The following is a 23,267-nucleotide window of genomic DNA, read 5'->3' on the forward strand; positions in this document are numbered from 1 at the left end:
GTCACGGTGACTGATAGGTGTTGTGTCACCGGGAGCCGTGTTACGTGCACGTCGATTCCTGCTGCATGTCTGCATCACGCTGCCGTCGCTGCATCCCGTTGGGCTGGAGCATCCCGCCTGGTGGCGCTGGGGGCTCGGTGTGCGCGGGTCCCTGCGCCACGGCCGTGGGGCGGTGCCGGCATGTGTCGAGGCCAGGGCCCTGTGCCATGCCCATCAGCTCTGGGTGTGCAGCCGTGCCGGGCACAGCCAGTGGTGCATGTGCAGCAGCGGCTGTTGGTGCCGTGTGGTGCAAGTGCTGGGCACATGCGTGTTGCAGCGGGCTGTTGTGCCGGGCACGGCTGGTGTGGGGTGTGCACTGGTGTGTCGCTGCGCTGTGTGGTCTTTTCGGACCGTGGCTGCGCTGCCGGAGCGGGTCCCCCCGGCGCATCGGGGCACTGTCAGTGCAGGGCTGTCCTGCCCGCAGACCATCAGCGCTCTGGCAGGGCCCAGCACTGGCGCGGTGTCCCATCACCATCCTCACTTGTACCCACAGTTGGCAGTGCCAAAACCCCCGCGTGGGTAGGGGCCAGGGGAAGCCCAGGTCCCGCCGGGTCTTGGCCAGGTCTCCATGTGTGACACCGGCAATCCAGCACCCTGGGGACAGTGTGCATGCCCATGGCCAGTGCGGTGTGCCACATAGTGCTGGAAGGGCTGAGGTGCGGAGGCTTTTGTGCTGGCACAGCTTGGCGACCGCCTGGGGCGTCTCGGGACAGCTGGTGGCTGGAGGAGCCCAGGCTGGCCACAGCCATGGCCCCAGTGGAGCCATGAGGCAGGACACGAGCAGTGGTGCTGCACCCCACAGCAGTGCAGTGGTGTGGGACTGCCCCCTGCTCCAGGGTCCAGCTTTGGGTGGTGCTGGAGGCTGTCTCCCCTCAAGGTCCAGTGTTGGGGGGTGCCAACCCACCAGGGGGTGGCACCCCATGTGCCCTGGAGCTACCTGTGACCAGGTGACCCCAAGGCACCCTAGACCCTGGGTGTCCCTGGGGTGTCATGACCTCTGTGTGTCCCTGCAGCAGTGTGACCCTATGTGCCACCAAGTACCCGTGACCTTGTGTGACCCCGCGGTACACATGACCCTGTATGACCCCATGGCAGCGTTATCCCATATATGCTTGAGGTGTCAGTGCCCTATGGGTCCCCAGGGTATCTGTGCACCCCCAGGGTACCCATGACCTCGTGTGACCCCATGTTATATGTGACCTCTTGTGTCCCCAAGATGCCCGTGCATATGTCCCTGTGATGCTCACATGTCCTCAAGGTGCCCGTGTCCTGTATGTCCCCACGGTGCCCGTGTGTCTCTGTGGTGCCCTTGTGCTGCTGCAGTGGTGCGTTTGGGCCCTGCAGGTGCAGGGGGCTGGGGGAGACCCCCTGAGAATGGGTCCCTTTCCGCAGGTGACCTGGCAGCGGTGCTGCCAGGGGCAACAGCGGCATGTCGCACATGCACGTCCTGCAGCGCACCTCATGGGGACAGAGCCAGAGGGAAATCCTGGAGTGGGAAGCGGGCGAGCCTGGGTGGGCCGGGAGTCGGTGCTGCCGGCCGGGCGGTGTGCACAGCCCCGACGTGGCCCCGGTTGTGTGCGGCCACGCAGCGCATGCAGCCCTGACGTGACACTGGTCATGCACGCCCATGCAGCGTGCACAGCCGCAGCACGGCCCCGGTAGTGCACGGCCCACTGTGCGTGCAGCTGCGACGTGGCAGCAGTTGTGCACAGCTGCACAGCACATGCAGCCCCAATATGGCACCTGTCGTGCACGGCCACATGGCACGTGCAGCCTCGGTGCAGTCCCAGTCGTGCACGGCCATGCAGCAGACGTGGCCTTGCTGGGCGGCCCTGGTCGTGCACAGCCATGTAGTGTGTGCAGCCCCAGTGTGGCCACAGTCATGCATTGCTGTGCAGCACATGCAGCCATGGCACGGCCCCGCTTCAAAGCCCTGGTCATGCACAGCTGCGCGGCATGTGCAGCCCTGACATGGCCCTGGCCGTGCATGGCTGTGCAGCGCATGCAGCCCTGGCATGGCCCTGCTGCGCAGCCCTGGTTGTGCACGGCTAAGCAGCATGCGCAGCCCCGACATGGCCCTGCTGTGCAGCCCTGGTTGTGGATGGCCACATGGCATCTGCAGCCCCTCTGTGCAGCCCCGGTCATGCACGGCTGCATGGTGTGTGCAGCCCCAACGTGGCCCTGGTCACATACAGCTGCACAGTGCATGCAGCCCCAGCGTGGCCATGGGGGCCAGGCACATCGTGCACCCCCTCACAGCCGGGCTGCCGTGCACATGGAGCACTGTGGCCACTGGGGACAGCAGCACGAGTGGCAGCAGGGCAGGGGGCCGTGCACTGCAGGCGATGTCCCTGGCAGGCAGCGCTACCCCTTTCCCCTGGGACACAGCGGCAGCTGGGAAGGGGGTCAGAAAGGGGGAGGCAGCCCCTGCCCATCGCAGCCCAGGAGCCCCGTGGCAGCAGTGGCGGCAACTGGGGCAGAGGTGTTTTGGCTGAACGTCAGAGGATGCGAGCGGCGTTTCCCATCTCCTGTGTGTGGATGCATGTGCCAGTGTGCACGCCAGGCTACACACATGCACGCGCAGCCACAGGCAGGTATTGTGGGCAGGTACGTGTGTGCACACCAGAGCTGTGTACCTGCACGCACACTTGCAGGCAGGAGCTGTGCACAGGTTCCTGTGTCCACATCAGGGCTGTGCATGTGCATGCACACTCGTGGGCAGGCATTGTGTGCAGGTGTCTGTGTGCACACCAGAACTATGCATGTGCATGCACACTTGTGGGCAGGCATTTTGTGCAGGTCCTCATGTGTGCACACACTCGCGGGAAGGCTTGTGCACTGTCCCCATGTGCACACAGACTCGCAGGCAGGTGTGCTCAGGTCCCCATGTGCACACACACTTGCAGGCAGGTGTTGTGCACAGGTCCCCATGTGCATACCAGGGCTGTGCACGTGGACACACACTTGCGGGCAGGCATGTAAGCAGGTCCCCATGTGCACGCACACTCATAGGCAGGCGTTGTGAGCAGGTCCCTGTGTGTACACACACTCGCAGGCAGGTGTGTGCACAGTCCCCGTGCATGTGCGGGTGCCACCCGCATCCGGCACAGCTCTTGCAGGGCCGGTGGGAGCAGCTCTGACCTGCCTGCGGGGGCTGCTCCGGCCGCCTCGCCGGGGGCCCCGCGGCCCAGCCCCGCTCACCGCCGCGGCGCCCGGGCTGCGCTGCGCCCGCGGCAGCGCCGGCCCCTCGCTCGCCCCGGCCGCGCAGGCGGAGCCGCGGCACCTGCGAGAGCTGCCGTCGGGCGCGCTGCGGTCCTGCCGCCCCGGGCCTGGCGGTGCGTCCGTGCAGCCGCGCCGAGCCGTGCCGTGCCGAGCCGTGCCGTGCCGAGCCGTGCCGAGCCGTGCCGCGCCGCGCCGTGCCGTGCCGAGCCGTGCAGCGCCGCGCCGAGCCGTGCCGTGCCCTCCCATGCCGAGCCGAGCCGCGCCGAGCCGAGCCGAGCCGAGCCGTGCCGTGCCGTGCCGAGCCGCGCCGCGCCGGGAGCCCCGCGCGTGGCGGGTTAGGGGGGCGGGGGGCGCGCGCCCGCCGCCGCTTTTGTCGCTGCAGGAGCGGAGCAGCCTGGGTAAAATTTCCGCCCCAATAATTCCCGTCCCCGCGGCCGGGGGTGCGCGTCTCCCTGCCGCCCTCCCTGCGCCCGGCTCGCCGCCGAGCGGGGCTCCCGCCGCCGCCATGGGCGCGGGCCGGGCTGCCGGGGCGCCGCGGGCGCGGGGCGCCGCGGGCCGGGCGCGGGGCCGGGGGTGAGCGGCGCCGGCGCGCCGCGGCTCGGCTCGGCTCGGCCCGGCGGCTGCGAGGATGCTGGCGTCGCTCCTGCAGCTGCTCCAGGAGTTCTCGGGCCCCCCCACGGCCACCCCCGCGGCCAGAGCAGGACCCATGCCCGGCGGCTCCCTCTGCGGCACCTGCCTCTGCCTCGACAGCGATGTCGCCGGCAGCGCCGGGCACAGCAAGGAGGAGAAGGTACCGGCCGGTTCCCGTGCGCGCCCGGCCCGCGGCGGCCGCCGGCGCCGTGCTGGGCTTCCCCCGCGCTGCCCCCACCGCGGTGGGCGCTCTCGCCGTCCGTGACGCCGGGCACGGCCCCGTGCCCGCGGGGCTGCCCTCGGCAGGGCCGGGGCTGCACGGCGCGGCGCGAGGGCAGGGTCCGCTGGGCCGCGCTGCCTCCGTCCCCGCCGCGGGCAGGGGGTCCGCGGGGCCGTGCCAACCTGCGCAGTGTCAGGGTCTGCGTGGTTACGTAAAGCTGCCTCGCACGCCCGTCTGCACCGGCAGCTCCCACAGGACCCACCGTCCCCGGGGAGCCCCAGGGCTCAGTGCACGCCCATGCACACCTGTGCACGCTGCTGCATGCCTGTGCACACCAGTGCACCGGGGGCTGGAGGGACCAGGGGTGCTGCACTGGCATCTCCCTCCACATCACCCACCCCAGCTCAGCTGTCCGAGGACATCGGCTGATAAACACTGTGCCGTGGGGGACAAGTGGGAGTGCAGGGCCGTGGGGCTGGCTGTGGGGTGGCAGGCAGGCTGGGTGATGGGAGGCTCAGGTGGGCTAGTGCAAAGGGGCTTGTTGAAGGTGCATCCCCTCAGCCCCTGTGCATGTCCTGCTGTGGGAAGGGGCCAGTCCTGGAGCTCAGGGCTCCGGCGGGGGAGCCGGGGGTGTGCGGGGACGGCGGGCGGCGCTCCTGGACATGTGCTGTCACACTCTCCTTGATCGTGGCTCTTCCCACCGTGGCTGGCAGGCTTGGAGCATCGCGCTGAGCGGGCAGGGCGAGGTCTCTCCTTGGGCTAGTCGGGTCGCCTGCCGTGCGACTGCATGCAGCGTGGCCAGGGCTGCGCTGGCGGCTGGGGCACTGGCTCTCTTGCAGCACAGTGCCAAAGGCATGAGAAGGGGCTAGCGATGGCCAGCGTCTGTCAGCCTCTGAGCTCTGATCCGGCCCTGCAGTCTGGCTGATCCGGCAACTTTGAGGCAGCACAGCTCTGCCCTGCCTGGGCTGGCACTCGCCATCCAGGGTCCCCAGGGACCCTCTCCCCCAAGGGCGCCCATCCGGCTTGGGTGCCCTATTTATAGCCCGCGGCAGCCGTGCTGTGGCTGGTACGCCTAATCCCCGTGCCAGGCGGCAGCGACGGATGGGAGCAGCTGCTGGGACGGTGCAGCGGTACCGGCTGTGCCGCCTCCGTGCAGCCGTCCCGGAGCCCCCCACCACCCCTGCGCAGTCAGCCCGGAGCCCCCCACCACCCCTGCAGCCGGCCTGGCCCGGAGCCCCCTGCGGGCAGGGGCAGGGGTGAGCAGCGGCCCTGTGGGAGGGCTGGGGGTGGGTGGCAGCGCCGGGGCAGCAGTACCTGGGGCGGCCCAAGGTTGCACCTGCGTTGGGGAGGGGAGCCGTGCCTGCCACCGCATTATGTAAAAGACATGCAAAAGGCAGGTTTGCAGGGCAGCCCTGCTTTGGATGTGGCTCTGTTTGCCTCCTGCCCGAGGCTGGAGCAGCCCTGGCACTGCCCATCCCAGGTAGCAGAAGGACAGGGGGGCTTTGAGCAGGCAGGGTCCTGCCAAAGCTGGGGGCTGCCCTGCACATCATTGCATGCATTGCTGCACCCCGCAGCACCCTGCTGCACGGCAGGGAGCAGCCCCAGCCCTCCGCCCAGCCCGTGGGGCGGCGTGGCCCTGCAGCGCCCTGCAAGGCCAGCCTGGCAGCGCGGTGGCCCGGGCGCCCGTTCCAGCCCGTGGCCGCGTCACTGGGGGCCTTCGGTGCCTGGGGCCACAGGGCCTTGTTTGGCAGCAGCTGAGCCGTGATCGTGCACTGGAACACGGCTCGGCTTGCCAAGTGCGTCGCAAGGGGAGAGCGCAGGCACGGCTCCTGCCTCCAGCCACGGCAGCGTGTGGCCCGTGCGCACATGGGTGCAGCGTGCATGGGGCGGGCGCGCAGCCCGCGCTGTCCCCACTGCCCAGCCTGTGCTGACGGGTACGGAGGAGCATCCAGGCAGTGCCAGGACTGGGCAAGGCATCCCCGCTGCTCTGTGAGGTGCCGAGGGCTGCGCCGCGGGGACCGGGGCTGGGTGCAGCACCAAGAGACTGTGCCATGCTGTGCCATGCCATGCCATGCTGTGCCATGCTGTACCCTGCCATGCAATGCTATGCCATGCTGTGCTGTGCCATTCAATGCCACGCAGTGCTGTGGTGTGCCGTGCCACACTGTGCTGTGCCATGCCATGCCATGCCATGCCATGCCATGCAATGGTGCCCTACCATGCAATGCCATGCCGTGCTGTACCATGCAATGCCGTGCTATGCTGTGCGATGTCACGCCATCCTGTGCCATGCCATGCCATGCTGTGCAATGCTGTGCCATGCCTTCCTCCCCGCAGCCATACGACCCCGGTGCCTCTCCCTGCCGTACCCCGGGGTGCCAGAGCTGTGCAGCCGGGGCTGCCACCCATGCTGTGGGGCTGGGCAGAGGGGAGCACACTGTAGCGGCGGGGGGGGGGTCTCGGCGGGTGGCAGAGCATGGGGCCGCAGGCAGTGGTGCTGCACCGCAAGCGGCCGTTGCGGGCAGGGCAGTGCATGCCTTTGCAGTGTGAACATGCACCTGGGCACATGCGTGCAGCGGAAGGGCACGTCCCGCTGTGTCCAGGGGCTGAGGGCCAGGGGAGGCTGCTGGGACCCGCCGGAGCAGCCCTTCCACCTGCACACTGCTGGCAGCAGGCAGCTCCTGCTCGGAAAGCCCGAGCGGCTGGGAGAGCCGGGGCCGGTGATGGCGCAGGAGCTGACCCCCCTTCCTGCCCACCCAGGTGCTCTCCCTCGGCGCCGACGTCCTCCCGGAGTACAAGCTGCAGGCCCCGCGCATCCACAAATGGACCATCCTGCACTACAGCCCCTTCAAGGCTGTGTGGGACTGGCTCATCCTGCTGCTGGTCATCTACACTGCCATCTTCACGCCCTACTCGGCCGCCTTCCTGCTCAACGACCAGGAGGAGGCCCAGCGCCGCAACTGCGGCTACTCCTGCAGCCCGCTCAACGTGGTCGACCTCATCGTGGACATCATGTTCATCATCGACATCCTCATCAACTTCCGCACCACCTACGTCAACTCCAACGAGGAGGTGGTGAGCCACCCCGCCAAGATCGCCATCCACTACTTCAAAGGCTGGTTCCTCATTGACATGGTCGCTGCCATCCCCTTCGACCTGCTCATCTTTGGCTCTGGCTCTGAGGAGGTACCCGCCTGCCCCGCTGGGGCGCATGGACTTGCCTCCCCTCTGGCCCTTCTGTGGGGACAGGGATGGGGACAGGCCCCTTTGCATGGGGCTACCTGCAGTGGCTCTCACTGACCCTGGTTGCTCCGTGCCCCCCTGTTGCTCTGTGTCCCCCCTGGTTGCTCCGTGCCCCCTCCCTCTGGTTGCTCATGCCCCTGGTTGCCCTGTAGCCCCCTCTAGTTGCTCCGTGCCCCCCTGGTTGCTCCATGCCCCCCTCCGATTGCTCTGTGCCTCCCAGATTGCTCCATGCCTCCCCCTCCCCAGTTGCTCTGTGCCCCCCTGGTTGCTCTGTGCCCCCCTTCAGTTGCTCCATGCCCCCTGGTTGCTCCAACCTCCCCGCCCCCAAGTTGTTCCTGCCCCCTGTGCCAGGGATGGCTGCACAAAAGCCCCATGGCGTGAGCCTGGGGGCCGATGCTGGGAGGGCGCAGCGTGCAGGCGGCCAGGTGCATGATGCTGAGCGCAGGTGTGGATAAATCTGGGTCTGGCCCTGCGGGATCCCTGAGCCCCAGCATGGATGGGAAGGAGCGCAGGTGCAGCTCACAGCGCTTCCCAGCCACATGGGTCTGTGGGTCCCTGAGCACCGGGGTCTCTGCTGTGGGGGCACGGCCCCAGGGCACGAGTGGGGTGTGCAGGGACCTGAGTGCCCTGTGCCGGGGTAACTTTGCCTGGGGAGAGGACGGAGGGGTGCCCGGACTGTGGACAGGTTGAAGGACAGACCCTGCTCTGTGGTCTATGCCCTGCTGGGGTCCTGGGGGTCCTGGGGGGGATGTCCCCTCCAGTAACCCCCACGCTCCTGACACAGCTGTCACCCCTCTGCAGACCACCACCTTGATCGGGCTGCTGAAGACGGCGCGGCTGCTGCGCCTGGTGCGGGTGGCCCGCAAGCTGGACCGCTACTCGGAGTACGGGGCGGCCGTGCTCTTCCTGCTCATGTGCACCTTCGCCCTCATCGCCCACTGGCTGGCCTGCATCTGGTACGCCATCGGCAACGTGGAGGGACAGCGCATCGGCTGGCTCCACTCGCTGGGCGACCAGATCGGCAAGCCCTTCAACGAAAGCAACTCGCTCTACGGCCCCACCATCAAGGACAAGTACGTCACGGCCCTCTACTTCACCTTCAGCAGCCTGACCAGCGTGGGCTTCGGCAACGTCTCGCCCAACACCAACTCCGAGAAGATCTTCTCCATCTGCGTCATGCTCATTGGCTGTGAGTGTGCCTGGGGCCCAGCTGCCCTTGGAGTCCTGCACGGGGGGGGGACACCCGCTCCTGCACCCCATGGGCAGGGCGAGCACATGCCTGGGTGGGGGCGTGTGTGGGAGCATGCATGTGCACATGTATGCAGCTGCACGTGTGTGTATCAGCATGCATGCGTATGAGCATGCATGTGAGTGTGTGAGAAGGTGTGTGTGAGCATGCATGCATGTGTGAGCATGCATGTATGAACATGCATGTGAGCGTGTGTGTGTGAGCATGCATACCTCTGTGAGCATGGATATGCCTACGAGCATGCACATGTGTGTGGGAGCATGCACATGTGTAGGAGTGTACATGGGTGTGTCTGAACGTGCTTGTGCGTGTATGAACATGCGTGTGAGAGTATGAGTGTATGAGCATGAGTTGTGAGCATGCATATGTGAGAGTATGCACTTGTGTGTACTTGCATGCATATGTGTGTGATACAGCAAGAGCATGTCTGTGGGCTAACTGCGCGTGTGCAAGCAGGCAGTGTGCAGCTCTGCGAGACTAGCATGTCGCTGTGCGCATGCGTGCAGGAGAGCGAGCGGCAGTGTATCTGTGGGGTGGCTGTGCATGTGCACCACAGGCCACGTCTCCGAGTGTGGGTGGCAAGGCCAGGAGCACGCAGGTAACTCGGCGTGCGCATCCGCGTGCGTGCAAAGTGGCGGCTGCGGAGATGGGGCGGTGGGTGCTCGCGTGTGCGGACGGGTGCCCGTGCTTGGCGTCGGCCCCTCCTGCTGCCACGTCCTGCGCCTTGGCCCGGGCAGGGGCCACCCCTCACCGGCGCCTCTCTACAGCCCTGATGTACGCCAGCATCTTCGGGAACGTCTCGGCCATCATCCAGCGCCTGTACTCGGGCACTGCTCGCTACCACACCCAGATGCTGCGAGTCCGCGAGTTCATCCGCTTCCACCAGATCCCCAACCCGCTGCGGCAGCGCCTGGAGGAGTACTTCCAGCATGCCTGGTCCTACACCAACGGCATCGACATGAACGCGGTGAGCGCCGCGGCGGCGGTGGGGGTGGCGGCAGCAGGGACGGCGGCAGGCGCTCGGCAGCGCTGCCCGCGCCCGCGGCTGCCCTGACGCCCCTGCTCCCAGGTGCTGAAGGGCTTCCCCGAGTGCCTGCAGGCCGACATCTGCCTGCACCTGAACCGCAGCCTGCTGCAGAACTGCAAGCCCTTCAAGGGGGCCACCAAGGGCTGCCTCCGCGCCCTGGCCATGAAGTTCAAGACCACGCACGCTCCCCCCGGCGACACGCTGGTGCACGCCGGCGACGTGCTCACCGCCCTCTACTTCATCTCCCGTGGCTCCATCGAGATCCTCCGTGGGGACGTGGTGGTGGCCATCCTGGGTGAGCCCTGGTGGGGATGCGCATGGGGCCGGGGCTGGGGCCAGCCTGTGTGGCCATGGGGCTGACCCCCGGGCACCTCCTCCCCCAAGGAAAGAACGACATCTTCGGGGAGCCACTGAACCTCTATGCGCGGCCGGGAAAGTCCAACGCGGACGTGCGGGCGCTGACCTACTGCGACTTGCACAAGATCCACCGCGAGGACCTGCTGGAGGTGCTGGACATGTACCCTGAGTTCTCCGACCACTTCTGGTCCAGCCTGGAGATCACCTTCAACCTGCGCGATGTGAGAGCCCGCGGGGGCCGGGGGGCTCGGGTTGGCGTGCTGCTGCATCCCAGGGCACAGGGAGGCTTTTGGGGTGGGGGGGGACACGATGCACCATTCAGGGCAGCCACTGTGCACCTCCCCACACCCTCAGTCCCCCCCTTGCCTTGCAGACGAACATGATTCCCGGGTCGCCGGGCAGCGACGACCTGGATGGTGGCTTCAACCGCCTGCGGAAGCGGAAGCTCTCCTTCCGCCGGCGCACGGAGAAAGGTGAGGGGCGCGTGCCGTGCTGGCGCTGGGGGCCGTGCCGGGCCGTGCTGGCGTGACCCAGGTGACCGCGTCCCCCCGCAGACGCGGAGCACGCCGGGGAGCTGCGGAGCGGGCAGAAGGCGCCGCGGGCGGGCCGGCACGGGCAGGCGCCAGGGGCGCCGCGCGGGCCGGCCGAGTGGGAGCCGTGCCGCTCCAGCTCGCCGTCCAGCGCGCCGTCCAGCGACGAGGACGAGCGGCCGGCGGCCAGCCCCGGCGCCGCCACGCTCTCGCCCTTCCGCACCGCCGACGCCGACGAGCGCGAGGGCAGCGACGTCTGCAACCCCCTCTCAGGTGGGCGCCGCGGCAGTGCAGGCGGCTCTGCGCCTGCCGTCCCTCCTCCTCCTCCACCGCCCCCGGTGGGGCTGCAGCTGTGCCCGCGCCAGCTGCCGGGGGCCCTGGGGCCACGGCGCTGACGGCTCCCTCCCCACGGCAGGAGCCTTCTCGGGGGTGTCCAACATCTTCAGCTTCTGGGGGGAGAGCCGGGGGCGGCAGTACCAGGAGCTGCCGCGCTGCACCGTGGCGGCTCACGCGGCGCTGGGCGCCCCGCCACCCTCCGCGGGCCGCCGCCAGCGCTCTGAGCTGGAGACGCGCCTCGACCTGCTCCAGAAGCAGCTCAGCAGGTAGCGGCGGAGCTGGGGGGCGCGGGGGGCTGCCCCCCACCACCCGCCCCGAGCGGCGCCCGGCGGGGCGGGGGCGGCGCGTGCCGCCGGCGGCCCCCGACGCCTCGCTCTCCGCAGGCTGGAGACGCGCATGGCGGCGGACATCGGCTCCGTCGTGCAGCTGCTGCAGCGCCAGGCCGCCCTGGTGCCGCCCGCCTACAGCACCGTGTCCTCGCCCCACCAGCCGCCCGGCCCCGCGTGCCCGCTCCAGCCCGTCCTGCCCATCACCCCCATCCAGCCGCTCTCTCAGGTGAGCTCAGCCCACGCCACGGCCCCGCCGCCGCCACCGGCCCCGCGCCGAGCCCCCGCCGCCCCCCACGGCCACGGCGACGCCGCCTCCCGCTTCACCCCGCAGGTTCCCAGTTTCCCAGTGCTGCCGGAGCTGCCGCGCGCCCCGGACCCCTGCAGCGAGCCGCCGCCACCGCCGGATGTGGTGCTGCTGGTGGAGCCGGCGGCGGTGCCGCCGCGGCGCCGCTCCCTGCCCGGACAGCTGCCCGCGGCGCCGGACGCACAGACCCTGCACAGACACTGCTCCGACCCCGGGAGTTAATCGGCAGGGCGGGGACGGGGCCCGGCCCCGCAGCCGCAGGATGCAGGCCCCCGTCCCGAGGACGCTGGTGGGGGCTGCCCGGGTCTCGGGGCTGCCGCCCCCCGGCCGGCGGCGCTGCCCGCGGGCGCCAGGAGCTGCAGCCCGGGGGCCGCCGCCGCGGCGCTCCCCGCCGTTAGCTGGCCTAACGGGGCCCCCACGCCCCGCCGGCGCTTTCCGCGGCTCGGCTGTCGGCACTGTTAGACGCGTACTGCTCTTCGCCTCCTCCTCCTCCTCCTCCTCCTCCTCGTAGTGCTGCGGCTGGGCACGGAGCCGCAGCCACGGCGCCGTGGCCCGGCAGGGCCGCGCTCGGGCAGCAGCGCGCGTGGGGCTGGCGGCACGCGGGGTGCACGGGGTGTGCGCGCGCGGGGGCATGTGCAGAGGGTCCGTCTGCCCTCTGCTTGCACTGTGCGCGTGCATGCGTGTGTGTGTGCATGTGCGTGCGTGTGCACGCCTCTCCTGCACTCCGCTGCCTGTGCTCACCGGTGCGGGTGCGCGTGCAGGTGGCTGCGCGTGCGTGTTTGCACGCTTGCACCCTGTGTCCCTTGGGGCTGCAGCGTGGTTTCGGATGCGTGTGCTCAGACACGCTGGCTGCTCGCCTCAGCGAGAGGCAGAACGTGCGTGTGCACACACACGCGGGTGCCACGGGGTGTGCGAGTGCCGGGGCGCGCTGTTCCCCGTGCGCATCCTCGTGCTGGGGTCTTGCTGGACACGTGTGGCGCCCGGGCCCCACCTGCCACCTGCCCCTCGCCCCGGCCCGGCCGGGATGCAGCCGAGCACGGCGGTGCGGGGAGGGGGCGCGGCGATGCCCGGCGGCTCCGGCGCATGCGGAGGGATGCTGCGGGCGGTGCTGGCGGTGCTGCGGGCCGGGGGCTGCCCGCCTGCCCGCCCGTCGGCTCCTCGCAGCGCGCGCCGCCGTCGTCCCATAGCCCGGGCGCGTGCGCCGGCCCGGCCTTTTTACGCAGCCCTGCATGTTGCCTTCCGCGGTAGGTCCCCCGCCCCGGCCCCCAATAAACCCGATGGACGACCCCCAGGTGTCTGTGTGCGCTGCGCCACGGAGCTGCCGGCCGCCGCGGAGGACGGGCACCCCGAGCAGCCCGGCCTGGGGGACGGGCACTGCGCCTGGGGCGAAGCGAGGGAGCCCGGGGTGGGGGGCTCTGAAGGCCGTGGGAATGGTGGGGGGGGGAGGCCTTGAACTGCAGCAAAGGTGCTGAAATTGCAGCAGCTGCCCGGGGAGGGTCCAGCACTCCCCACCCTGCGGTGCGGGTGGCGGGCACCCCGCAAAGCCGGCGCTGAGCCCCGAGAGATGCACTGCCCACAGCGCGGTGTCATGGCTTTTACTGAGTCAGAGCGGCTGCAGGCACTAAGGCCCGGCCCCATGTCGGGAGCTGCGTCGGCCCCAGCCTGCTCCTGAGCCCCTGCGGGCACAGCGGGCCGGGCACCGGGGACGCGCTGGCAGGGTGCAGTGGGTCAGGGCACTGGGGATGCAGCAGCTGGTTGCATTGGGGACATACTAGCGGGGCACAGTGGGGCCAGGCACTGCAGATGCAGCGGGTCAGGGCACTGGGGGCGCCCCAGTTGAGCACAGCAGGTCGGGGCACTGGGGACGTGCCAGCCGGGTGCAGCTGGTTGGGGCACCGGGGATGCAGAGGATCGGGGTGTTGAGGATGCACCAGCTCATCACATCAGGGCTGCGCCGGCCGGGTGCAGTGGGCTGGAGTACTGGGGACGCAGCAAGTCGGGGCACTGGGGGTGCCACAGCCGGGGTCTCCTCTCGCTGCCCAGCGCAGGTCACTCTTGCCAGTACGTGCCGTTGTAGGTGAAGGGCCCCGGGGAGACACAGGGCCCGGGGCTGTCAGGTGTCCAGCGCTGGATCTCCAGCCGGGAGGCGGCCGGGTCCAGGGGCCGGACGATGACGGGGCTGCGTGATGCCACCGAGGGGTCCTCGTCGAAGAAGTTGAAGGGGCGCAGGAAGAAGCCGACGGCGTTGCCGGGGGTGGCGGTGTTGGGGATGTCCTCGGCGTGCGGGATGTGCAGGAAGCCGACCGTCACCCAGGCCACCAGGTCCTGCCGCGGGGCACCGCAGCCGTCAGCGGGTGCTGGCCCGGCGCTGCGCTCTGCACTGCCCCCCACACTGCACCCACATGGCACCCTGCGCTGCACGTGCTCTGCAGGTGTGCTGCACCCCACACTGCACCCATGCTGCAGCCTGCACTGCCCCCCGCACTGCACCCACATGGCACCCTGCGCTGCACTGCACGCTGCACGTGCACTGCAGGTGTGCTGCACCCCACACTGCACCCACGCTGCAGCCTGCACTGCTCCCTGAGCTGCACCCACACAGCACTTGTGCTGCACCTCGTGCTGCACCCCACACTGCACACTGTGCTGGATCCTGCTCTGCACCCTGTGCCCAGCACCTTTTGCCCCAGCTGCCCACCCTCAGCCAGGGCCCTCAGCTATCCCACAGCCCCCCGCCAGCCCCATGGCACAGGCTGCCCCCCATCCCTGCCCAGTCCCTGCCACCCCACCTGCTCCTCAATGCTCTCGTTGTTGCGGATGAAGCCCTCGAAGTCGACCATGGGCTCCCAGGGGTCGTTCTGGGTGTAGAGGCTGCTGCTGGTGGCCTCGTTCTCGTGGTGCTGTGTCACAGCCAGGTGGTACCTGGGCGGGCAGGGCCGGGACCGGGGCTGGGATCAGGGCCGCGGGTCCCCGCTCGGCCATGCGAACCAGCCACATCTGTGGACCCCCCGCCTCGGTTCCACGGCCCCAGCCTCACCTGCCCCAGGCAATGCCTTTCTCCTCCTTCCAGCCGCGGGGCATCACCCGCCCGGCGTGCGAGCTGTGCTGGATGCGGTAGCTGCGGCGGTGTCCCCAGCGGTTGCGCTGGTGGGGGTTGTAGAAGAGCAGGTAGCGGGGCAGGGCCTTGCTGAAGGGGAAGGCAGCCTGGCGCTCGCTGCGGCGGGGCTGGCGGTGCAGCCGGGGCTGCACCACCCGCTCTGCCTGGCTCCAGGGGTTGGAGATGTTCTCAAAGCGCAACTCCATCGTCTCGAAGCTGTTCCTGGTGCCTGCAAGCGGAGAGGCCGTGAGCGCCGGCGGGCCTGGGGCATGCCAAGCCGAGCTGCTCCACATCTGCCGGCCGTGGTCTCCTGCAGCACCCAGCTGCAAGGGCTGCACATGCGTCCGGCAAGCGCAGCCTTGCCTGAAGGGCTGCTTCAGAGGGCTGAGGCTTTGCCCAAACAGCACCACTGGGGCACCCCGCTCCTGAGCCCTGGGGCTCCGTCTGGGTGCCCACAGGGCAGCCCCACCCCGAGCACGCATCCCAGAGGATGGCGGGGTGCAGCCGCAGCCGTGGGGCAGTGGGGGGAAAATGCGGCCGCAGGGGGAGGGACTGCACCTGCGATATCCAGGTCCACCTTGTAGTGCACGAGGTGGGTGTGCATATTGCCCAGGACGTGGGTGTGGACGCGGCTGCCGTAGCGCCGGCCCTGCGGCGTGTAGAAGGTGGTGTGGATGAAGCCCGTGGCATGCACCTTGGCCTCCAGCACGCCGTTGGGGTAGAGCAGGAAGTCCCAGACATAGTCGTAGTTGTAGACGGTGGAGATGGTGCGCAGCACCAGCGCATGCCCCTCCAGCCCCGCGTAGAACTGGTACCCGCCACGGAAGTTGCTGTTGAAGTGTCGCCGGAGCGGGACGCCCGTGGGCAGCTCAAAGATGCAGAGGGCGCGGGAGAAGCGCACCGGCCCGTCGGCGTCGTACAGGTGGTGCACGTCCAGGTACGTGGCCGTGTCGGGGCAGTCGATGCCGCGGGCCAGCTCGTAGGTGACGGAGCCCATGCCCCAGCTAGCGTCGATGTACTTGGTCTGCATGGCGGCCGGCGTGTGGCCCCCATAGAAGGCCACGGCCTCCTGCACGCTCACCTCGTAGGCCAGGCGCTCGCCGTTGAAGCGCAGGTCGAAGAGCTGCAGGCCGGAGGAGGAGCGCAGGCGGAAGGCCAGGCTCCAGCCCCCGTACTCCAGCTGGTTGCCTCGCAGCTGGTAGCGCTTGCCCTGCGGCTCGCACACCTTGGCACCGTGCACGTCGGTGGGGGTGCCGGTGGCGAAGCGCCCGCGGGGCACGTAGGTGGAGAAGAGCTCCTGGGGCGTGTGGTCAGCCAGGCGGACCTTGGAGAGCTGCCCCCGCTCGTAGCGCTCGGCCAGCTCCTGGGGGCTGGAGAAGTACTGCCCGTTGTACCAGACCCGCTGCACGGCCCAGCGCTGGGGGTCGGTGTCCCGGTGGTCGATGAGGAGCTCCAAGCCCACGGGGTGCAGGAAGTAGCCCTCCACGAAGCGCTGCAGCACGAACCAGCTGCGGCGCTCGCCAGGCGCCAGCCCGCGGGGCGCGATGTCCGAGAAGGTCAGGCAGCGGTCGGTGCAGTTGTGGTACCAGAAGCCCGTGGACTCGCGCAGCAGCAGGTACAGCGGCTCCGTGGCCTCCACCAGCTTGCGGTGCAGCAACTCATACTCCAGCAGGGTCATGGGCCGCGCGGCGAAGGGGACGGTGCGCCCGCCCTTGAACCGCAGCGGCCGGTAGGAGCTGGGCCGGGGCAGCGGCCCCACGGCGTACTCGGTGACATTGGGCTCTGCCTGCCCCCCGAAGAAGATGACGGCCCGAGCCTGGCGCTGGGGCGCGGGGCCACCCTTGTCCAGGTGCTGCAGGGCCAGGCGCTTCTTGGGGGCCAGGAGCTCCACCAGGAAGATGCTGTTCTTGGCCAGAGGCCCCCCGTGGCTCGGCGAGAGCCCCAGCTCAGGGCGGCCCATGAGGAAGGTCCGCACGGCCCGCAGCTCCTCAGGGCTCAGGTCAGCGAAGATGGAGGCCTTGGCTGGAGGCGGCACGGTGGTGTTGGTGCTGGCCACGACGCCCAGTGCTGCCAGCACACCGGCGAGAGCGTGCAGCCACATCCTTCCTTGGACACCTGGGGATCAAGAGGACCGGTCAGAGCAGCTTGTCCCCCGGCCCTGCTCCAGCCAGCAGCCTGCCGTAGCCCTGGGATGCACAGGCCTGTCCCTGCTGAGCCCAGCTGTGCCGGGGGATGGGAATTCTGCAAAACTCATCATGGGCAGCCTGCGTGCAAAGCTCGCAGGAACAGTGGGTCTGGTGCCGGGCCGCTGTCCGGCTGCGGAGCCTCCTGCAGTCCTGGCGCTGGTGAGCTGGGCTGCGGGGCGACAGGCCTCTGCCTTCCTGCAAGCCCTTCCCCTCCCAAGCGCGAGGCAGCGCAGCCTGGAGCCAACCCCCACCGTGCGGCACAGCAAGGGCTGCTGCACTGGCGCCAGCACTGGGACGCGAGTAAAGCCTGCAGCCTGCGAGGCCTCAGCCAAGGAGGTGCCCCCAGCACAGGGCTGGGGTTCCCTGGCCAAACGCGGTGCCGAGGGAGTCGCCAAGGACAATTCCCTGGGGACTGCAGTGCTGCCCCTCGGGAGCTGTGTGTGGCGTGAGCCCGCCCTTCCACGGAGGCTTTTCCTGCGCCTGGCCACCGTGTCCCTGGCTGCAGGTCGGCTGTGACTCACGCTGTCCTCCAGACACGGGGAGCAGCTGATGCCCCGCTCTCTGCAGCAGCCTCTAGCACAGGCCCTGCTGCCGCCTCCCCTCGCTCTCCAGCCCCAGCCCGTCCTCACCAGCACCGCTGCGGCCACCCTGAGCCAGCGGGCCCCAGACGGAGGGTGCACGCTAGGGGGCTGCAGGACAGAGCCCTTTAACGTGGCCAAGGCCAGGGCAGCGCCCGCACCCTTGGGAGCTGGATTTGTCTCTGCACAGCAAGGGTGCAGCAAGACGGCACCTGCATGCAGCACGTGCGGCCGGCTGCTGCAGCAAAGGCCACCTCGTCCCGCCATGAAATAGCAACACATAGCAAGGCAGCCAGCACGCAATGCCATAAGGACTTTCCTGTCCTCGAGGAGTGTGAACTCATTTCAGAGTGCTGAGCACGAGCCCAGTGGGATTGGAGACTGCTGTGCTACACCAGGAAACGGCATCTGTTTGGTGCCTACCCCGCGCTGCACCTTGGTTCCTGCACCCCAACCCATGGGAGCCTGCAGGAGCCGGCAGGGTGCTGGGAGCAGCGAGGATGCTGCAGCGCAGCATGCAGCATGGTCTCTTGCAGGGCACGGGGACCCTACTGCAGACCTGAGCCCGGGGATGCTCTGTAGGGCCCAGCCCACAGCTCGGGAGGGGGGATGTCAGAGCCGAGGGGCACACAGCGAGGCCGGCAATCTCTTCAGAAGAAACAGCCAGAGAAGAGGATGGTCATCAAGGCCAAACAAAAAGCTCGGAGGTGCCCAGGATACACGCTGGGCCCCAGGAAACATCCTCCTCCCACTGCACAGGGCCTTGCTCAGTGACGCTCAGTGACCCTGTTCCCCAGCTGGGCTAGTGAATGCAGTCCAGGGACCCTTCACTTTTTCTGGGGCTTCTCTAGCACCTAGAAATATCCTCCTGGCACTGCTGATGGGCACAGAGGCATCCATGTGATGGAGGCAGGGCTGCATGGGGCCTCTGTCCTGCTCCGTGTTAACGGAGGGACAGTCCCGCACCCCCAGCGCAGCTGCCCCCGGGCTGCTGCCAGGCCCAGACCCAGAGCCGCGCGCCCGCTCTGCAGCGGCTTGGCAGTGCGCAGATGAGAATAGAGCCCACACGTTCCTGTTCCCAAAGGAGCAGCTTCTCTTTAGAAAGCACGTAGCTACTGCAGGTATTTTAACACTCCAAAACGCCCTTGCTTTTCTCTCCACTCACCTTCCGATGCTTTGGAAACCTGCAGGCTCCCTGCATGCCGGCCTCCCCGGGCCTGCCCCGGGCTCTGGCCACGCTCCAGGGTGCTGACCCCCTCCTCCACCCCCCTGTGACCACTGCACAGGCCGGTGCCCAGCCCCTGTCCTGGGAGCCAGGCCTGGGTCAAGGCCGGGCCACCGGCTACGGCCACCGGTGGGACCAGGCAGAGAGGGGCCCGGCCGCAGGGAGGGGGCCGGCACTGGCGCAGCCTGCCCGGGCGCCGCAGAAGGAGCCCCCTCCCCTCGTTCCGCGGCACCCCGCGGGCCCCAGGCACCCCGGGGCGCCCCGGGGGCACCGGCACCGCGGCGCTCGGGCCGACGGGGGCTGCCGGCCGGGCCCACGCGGCCCGGGTGCCCGGCGGGCCCGCGCCCCCCCGGCCCCGGCGGGGCCCCCGCGCCCCCCGGCCGCACCTGCGCTCCCGCCGCCGCCGCCGCCGCTCGTCGCCGCCGCCGCCGCGCTCCGCCCGCCGCGCCCCGGCCCGCGGCCCGGCCGCTGACACGCCTCCGCGGGGGGGGCCGGGGAGGGGCCCCGGGGCGCCGCGGCGGGGCCGGGCCGGGGGCGCCCGGGCTGCCCCGGCCGCGGCGCCGGGACAGCGCTGCCGTCGGGGCCCCGGCTGCCCCCTGCGCGCCCCGCGGGGCTCCGTGGGGGCGACGCCGCGAGGAGGCTGCGGGCACGGCCGGGGCCGGGGGCGGCGCGCAGCCCACGCGTGGGGGCCCGGCCCGCCGGCAGGGCCCGGCCCCACGCCCGCCCCCGCGGGTTAATGAGCACCCGGCGCCACGCCGCCCCCCGCCCCGCGCCCGCCCGGCCGTTCCCCCTGCTCCGGCAGCTCCGCTATTCGTGACCTCGCCGCGATCAAACTCCAGGGACGAGGCGAGATAACGGCCGTGCCAGGCCCGGCCCGGTCCCGCCCGAGCCCACGGCGCGCCCGGCGGCGCGGCTCCCGCGAAGCACCGGCCCGGGCGGGGGTCGCCGGGAGCGCGGAGAGGGGCGAGCCCAGAGCGCCGCCGCCCGCGCCGTGCCCCCTCCCCGGCGCCCGGTGCCGCGGGCCCGCCCGTGCCCCCCAAGCACACGCAGAGCAGCTTCTGCCTCCACTTTATCCTCGCGGATGACGCGGGGGCGGGGGGCGGGGGTTCCCCCTGCCCGCCCACCCACCCGCGCGGCCGCGGTGGATCCGTCCCGCGTGGGATCGCCCGGCGCGGGTTGACGGGGGGAGTCAGAAGTAGTTCCTGCCGTCCCGGTCTCGATCCTCGCCGTCGAGCCGGGCGCCGGCCGGGCCCCCCCGACGCCCCAGGAAGGTCTCCATGCGGACGGACACGTCCTGTGGGTGGACACGGTGCCCCACGTCACGCCGGCCCCACGGCCCCGCGGGGCGCCAGGCAGCCCCCGTAGGGCCGCCCCCGCCACCCCGACTCACCGGGCACGCTGGCTCGGCGCGGACCCCCGGCTCGGGCTCGGCGGTCTCCAGGTCGGTGGCCCAGCACGGCTGCACCCGGGGCAGGCTCAGCCCCCGGGCCGGGAACTGCAGGGCCCCCAGCTCCGGCAGCCAGGCGGGCGGCGTGTGGGACCGCGGGGGCCGCCGGGCTCTCCTGGGGTAGGGGGGTCAGGTGGGACCCCCGCCCCATCTCGGGGGGTCCCGGCGGGCCCAGCGCCGCGGGTGGGAGCCAGGTGTGCAGGATCCCCGGGCTCTGGGGCAGGCACTGTGCGGTGGATGGGGACCCCGCGACCCCCTTTGCACCCCCGGGGGCAGCATTTGGGGGGGGAAGGGGGGCTGGGGGAGGGTGGGGGAGCAGGGATGCGCGGGGGAAACGGGGCACACTGGGAACCAGGGGGTCACTGAGAACCGGGGCACACGGGGGAGACCCGCAATTCGGGAGACTGGGGGGGGGGCACCAAAGGGCTGGGACACAAGGGGGAGAGCGGGCACCCCTGGGACCCGGGGGGTCACCAAGGGCTGGGAAGAGACTCCGAGGCCAGGGCGCTGGGGGGCTCCGAGGACAGGGGCGCACAGGGTTGGGGGCCGTGGAGGGAGCCGTACCCGCAGATGAGGAGCAGCAGCAGGAGCAGCAGGGCCCCCCCGGAGATGGACACCAGGAGCAGAGCCAGCAGGAAGGCTGCGGGGGAGAGAGGCCGGCGAGCTGGGCTGAGCTCCATCGTGGAGCCCGGTTCGCCCGGTTCGCCCGGCCCCGGCCCCGGCCCCAATGGGTCCTGGCCCCGGCGGCACTTACGCTCCTCGCACTGCCAGCCGCCGAAGCCAAAGGGGCACCTGCGGGGACACGAGGCTGAGCCGGGCCGCGCTGCCGCGCACGGGGCAGCTGCGGGGGCGGCTGCTGGGGCTGCGGGGGCGGCTGCGGGGGCGGTGGGGCCGGGGCTGGGGCCAGGGCCACAGCCGGGCTCACCTGCGGCAGGCACCGTCCTGCATCTGGAACCCGCTGCGGCAGGCTGTGGCGAGCAAGGCACCATGAGGTTGGGGCCGCCGCGGCCAGGACCCCCCCTCTGCCCAGGACTGGGACCCCCGCACTGCCCGGGACCTACACACCACCCGAGACTGGGACCCCAGCACTGCCTGGGGCTGGGATCCCCATGCCACCCAAGGCCAGGACCTCTGCACCACCTGGAACCCCCACAGTGCCTGACACTAGGACACCCACACTGCCTGGCACTGGGACCCCCACACTGCCTGGCACTGGGACCCCTGCACCACCCGGGATCCCTGCAGTGCCTGGGGCTGGGACCCCCATGCTACCTGGGATCAAGACCCTGGCACTGCCCAGGACTGGGACCCCCACACCACCCCTGACTGGGACCCCCACATTGCCCAGCACCGAGACCCCCATGCCACCTGGGACCAGGACCACTGCATGCCTGGAACTGTGAACCCCACACCTCCATAGACACCTGCACTGCCTGGGACTGGGACCCCCACACTGCCCAGGACCCCCACATCACCCAAGCCTGGCATCATCACACTGCCCCAGAACCAGGACCTCCACATCCCCTGGAGCCCCCCTACAACACCTGGAACCGGGAGCACCATGCTGCCTGAGATCCTTGCACCGCTAGGGACTAGGACTCCTGAACTGCCCGAGACCAGGACCCCTGCACCGCCCAGGACCATGAACCCCACATCCCCTGGAGCCCCCCCATACCGCATGTGACCAGAACTCCTAACCGCCCAGGACCGCAGCCTCCCGCGCTGCCTGGAACCCCCCAGCCCAGCCCACACCCACCCGTGCAGGCGCGATCCATGGGGTGTGCGGAGCGGTATCCCGGCCGGCAGGAGCAGAGCGCCAGGCCGTCCTGGAAGATGCAGGTGGTGGATACGGGGTCACAGGGCTCCAGCTCGCAGAGGCTCAGGCCTGGGGGGCAGCAGGGTCAGGAGCCGCAGGTGCCCCTGGCTCCTCCCCACATCCCTTGGGGCATGCCCCAGCTCAGGGCTGCAGCCAGCGGATGGGTCTGCCCCATAGCCCGGGCAGGCTGCGGTGCCGTCACGCACTCCGGTAGGAAACGATGTCCCGCAGGAACCGGCAGCCTGGGTCACTGGTCTGGCACTGCTCCTGAAACTGGGCCACGGCCTCCTCCACCTGCCGCGCCGAGACGGAGGACAGCACGGAGAAGCTGTGCAGGACGGTCACCCACTCGCTGCCGGGCCTGCAGGACAGCCCCCGCCTCAGCCCGGGGCTGGGCACCCCCTGCCCCAGTCCTGCCCCCGGTGTGCGCACTGATGGTGGGAGCTGGGCTGAGGGCAGGGCACAGCCCCTCTCCGGGCCGCTGCACTGGGCCCTGGCACTCACTGCGGCTCCAGGACGGATGAGGACACGTAGGAGTCCAGGGACCCCAAGACGCGCTGGAACTGGACAGAGGCTTGGCTCGGGGCTGGCTCCACTCCGCAGCCCCCCCGCCGAGCCCCGTCCCCCCGCCCCGCTCACCAGGCGCTCCAGCTCTGTCACAGTCTGGGACAGCTCCACAGCCAGAACAGGGCTCGCGGTGATGGGCACCAGGTACCGCAGCGACAGGCGCCCCGGGAATGTCCTGGCTTCACGGCAGGATGGGTCAGGCCAGCCGGGCCGGACGCTGCCAGACCCTCGCTGAGCCCATGCCCGGCTCCAGGGCTCCCCACTCCCAGGTCCCCCATACTTGGCACGCAGCGGTCCCCGGGGCAGCCCCAGCCACGTCCCCAGGTCACCGTACCTGGTCTCCAGCCCTTGCCCAGGGCCCTGCCAGAGGGGCCCCCTCGCCCAGGTACGCTGTACCTAGCACATATCCCCCCCCCCTAATCCCCCCACCTGGCTCCCCATGCCACCGTCCTGCCTACCCAGCACGCAGCCCTGCCTGGCACTGGGGGTGAAGCCGGGCTCACAGCGACATTTCGCACCCCCAGGTAGCTCCATGCAGCTGCTCCACGGGGGACAGGGACGGCCTGGTCCACAGCCCGGCGTGTCTAGGGGCATGGGACTCGCTGAGCCCAGCGTGCCTGCGGGAACGGACCCGGGTGAACCTGGCATGCCTGAGAGAACCGACCTGCCTGAGCCCGGCGTGCCCACGAGAATGGACCCACCTGAGCCCAGCGTGCCTGCAGGAACGGACCCACCTGAGCCTGACATGTCTGCAAGAACCGTCCCGCTTGAACCCGGCGTGCCTGTGGGAATGGACCCGGATGAACCTGGCATATCTGCGGGAACAGAGCCGTCTGAGCCCGGCGTGCCTGAGAGAACCGACCTG

At 70.2% G+C, this 23,267-nt stretch overlaps 2 protein-coding genes across 4 annotated transcripts in view; one reads left to right on the plus strand and one right to left on the minus strand.

Moving 5' to 3' along the window:
- The window catches only part of KCNH2 (potassium voltage-gated channel subfamily H member 2), a 31,447-nt gene extending 18,674 nt beyond the window's left edge, over window positions 1-12,773 (plus strand). For 2 of the 3 annotated variants that reach the window (XM_062568614.1, XM_062568616.1), the window contains 10 exons: window positions 6,872-7,297; window positions 8,156-8,543; window positions 9,371-9,570; window positions 9,673-9,925; window positions 10,015-10,208; window positions 10,361-10,460; window positions 10,669-10,790; window positions 10,933-11,119; window positions 11,237-11,408; window positions 11,514-12,773. In XM_062568614.1, the coding sequence (XP_062424598.1) occupies window positions 6,872-7,297; window positions 8,156-8,543; window positions 9,371-9,570; window positions 9,673-9,925; window positions 10,015-10,208; window positions 10,361-10,460; window positions 10,669-10,790; window positions 10,933-11,119; window positions 11,237-11,408; window positions 11,514-11,997 (2,526 nt within the window). In that variant the 3' untranslated portion in view covers window positions 11,998-12,773. Of the gene's footprint in view, window positions 1-6,871; window positions 7,298-8,155; window positions 8,544-9,370; window positions 9,571-9,672; window positions 9,926-10,014; window positions 10,209-10,360; window positions 10,461-10,541; window positions 10,791-10,932; window positions 11,120-11,236; window positions 11,409-11,513 lie in introns of all 3 variants that reach the window. The other variant, XM_062568615.1, reaches the window with a different exon arrangement.
- Window positions 12,774-13,185: 412 nt separating this feature from the next.
- AOC1 (amine oxidase copper containing 1) lies at window positions 13,186-22,913 on the minus strand. Its single transcript, XM_062570832.1, has 14 exons — window positions 22,906-22,913; window positions 22,475-22,577; window positions 22,340-22,392; window positions 22,042-22,196; window positions 21,776-21,904; window positions 20,945-20,987; window positions 20,584-20,811; window positions 19,963-20,134; window positions 18,513-18,666; window positions 17,889-17,943; window positions 15,142-16,631; window positions 14,524-14,812; window positions 14,276-14,408; window positions 13,186-13,811 (listed from the first exon to the last, which is right to left on the minus strand). The coding sequence occupies exons 1-14, from the start codon at window positions 22,911-22,913 to the stop codon at window positions 13,536-13,538; spliced, it is 3,288 nt and encodes a 1,095-aa protein (XP_062426816.1). The 3' UTR covers window positions 13,186-13,535.
- Between the last annotated feature and the right edge of the window lie 354 nt (window positions 22,914-23,267).

Source organism: Rhea pennata, chromosome 2, assembly GCF_028389875.1.
Source record: "Rhea pennata isolate bPtePen1 chromosome 2, bPtePen1.pri, whole genome shotgun sequence".
NCBI lineage: Eukaryota > Metazoa > Chordata > Aves > Rheiformes > Rheidae > Rhea > Rhea pennata.

Bases quoted from the DNA above. Each gene is read 5' to 3' on its own strand.
- AOC1 (XM_062570832.1), bottom strand. The intron at 22,393-22,474 runs GTGAGCGGGGCG...GTCCAGTTCCAG, and splicing joins TGACAGAGCTGGAGCGCCTG to CGCGTCTTGGGGTCCCTGGA. The intron at 21,905-22,041 runs GTGCGTGACGGC...GCTGCCCCCCAG, and splicing joins GGACATCGTTTCCTACCGGA to GCCTGAGCCTCTGCGAGCTG.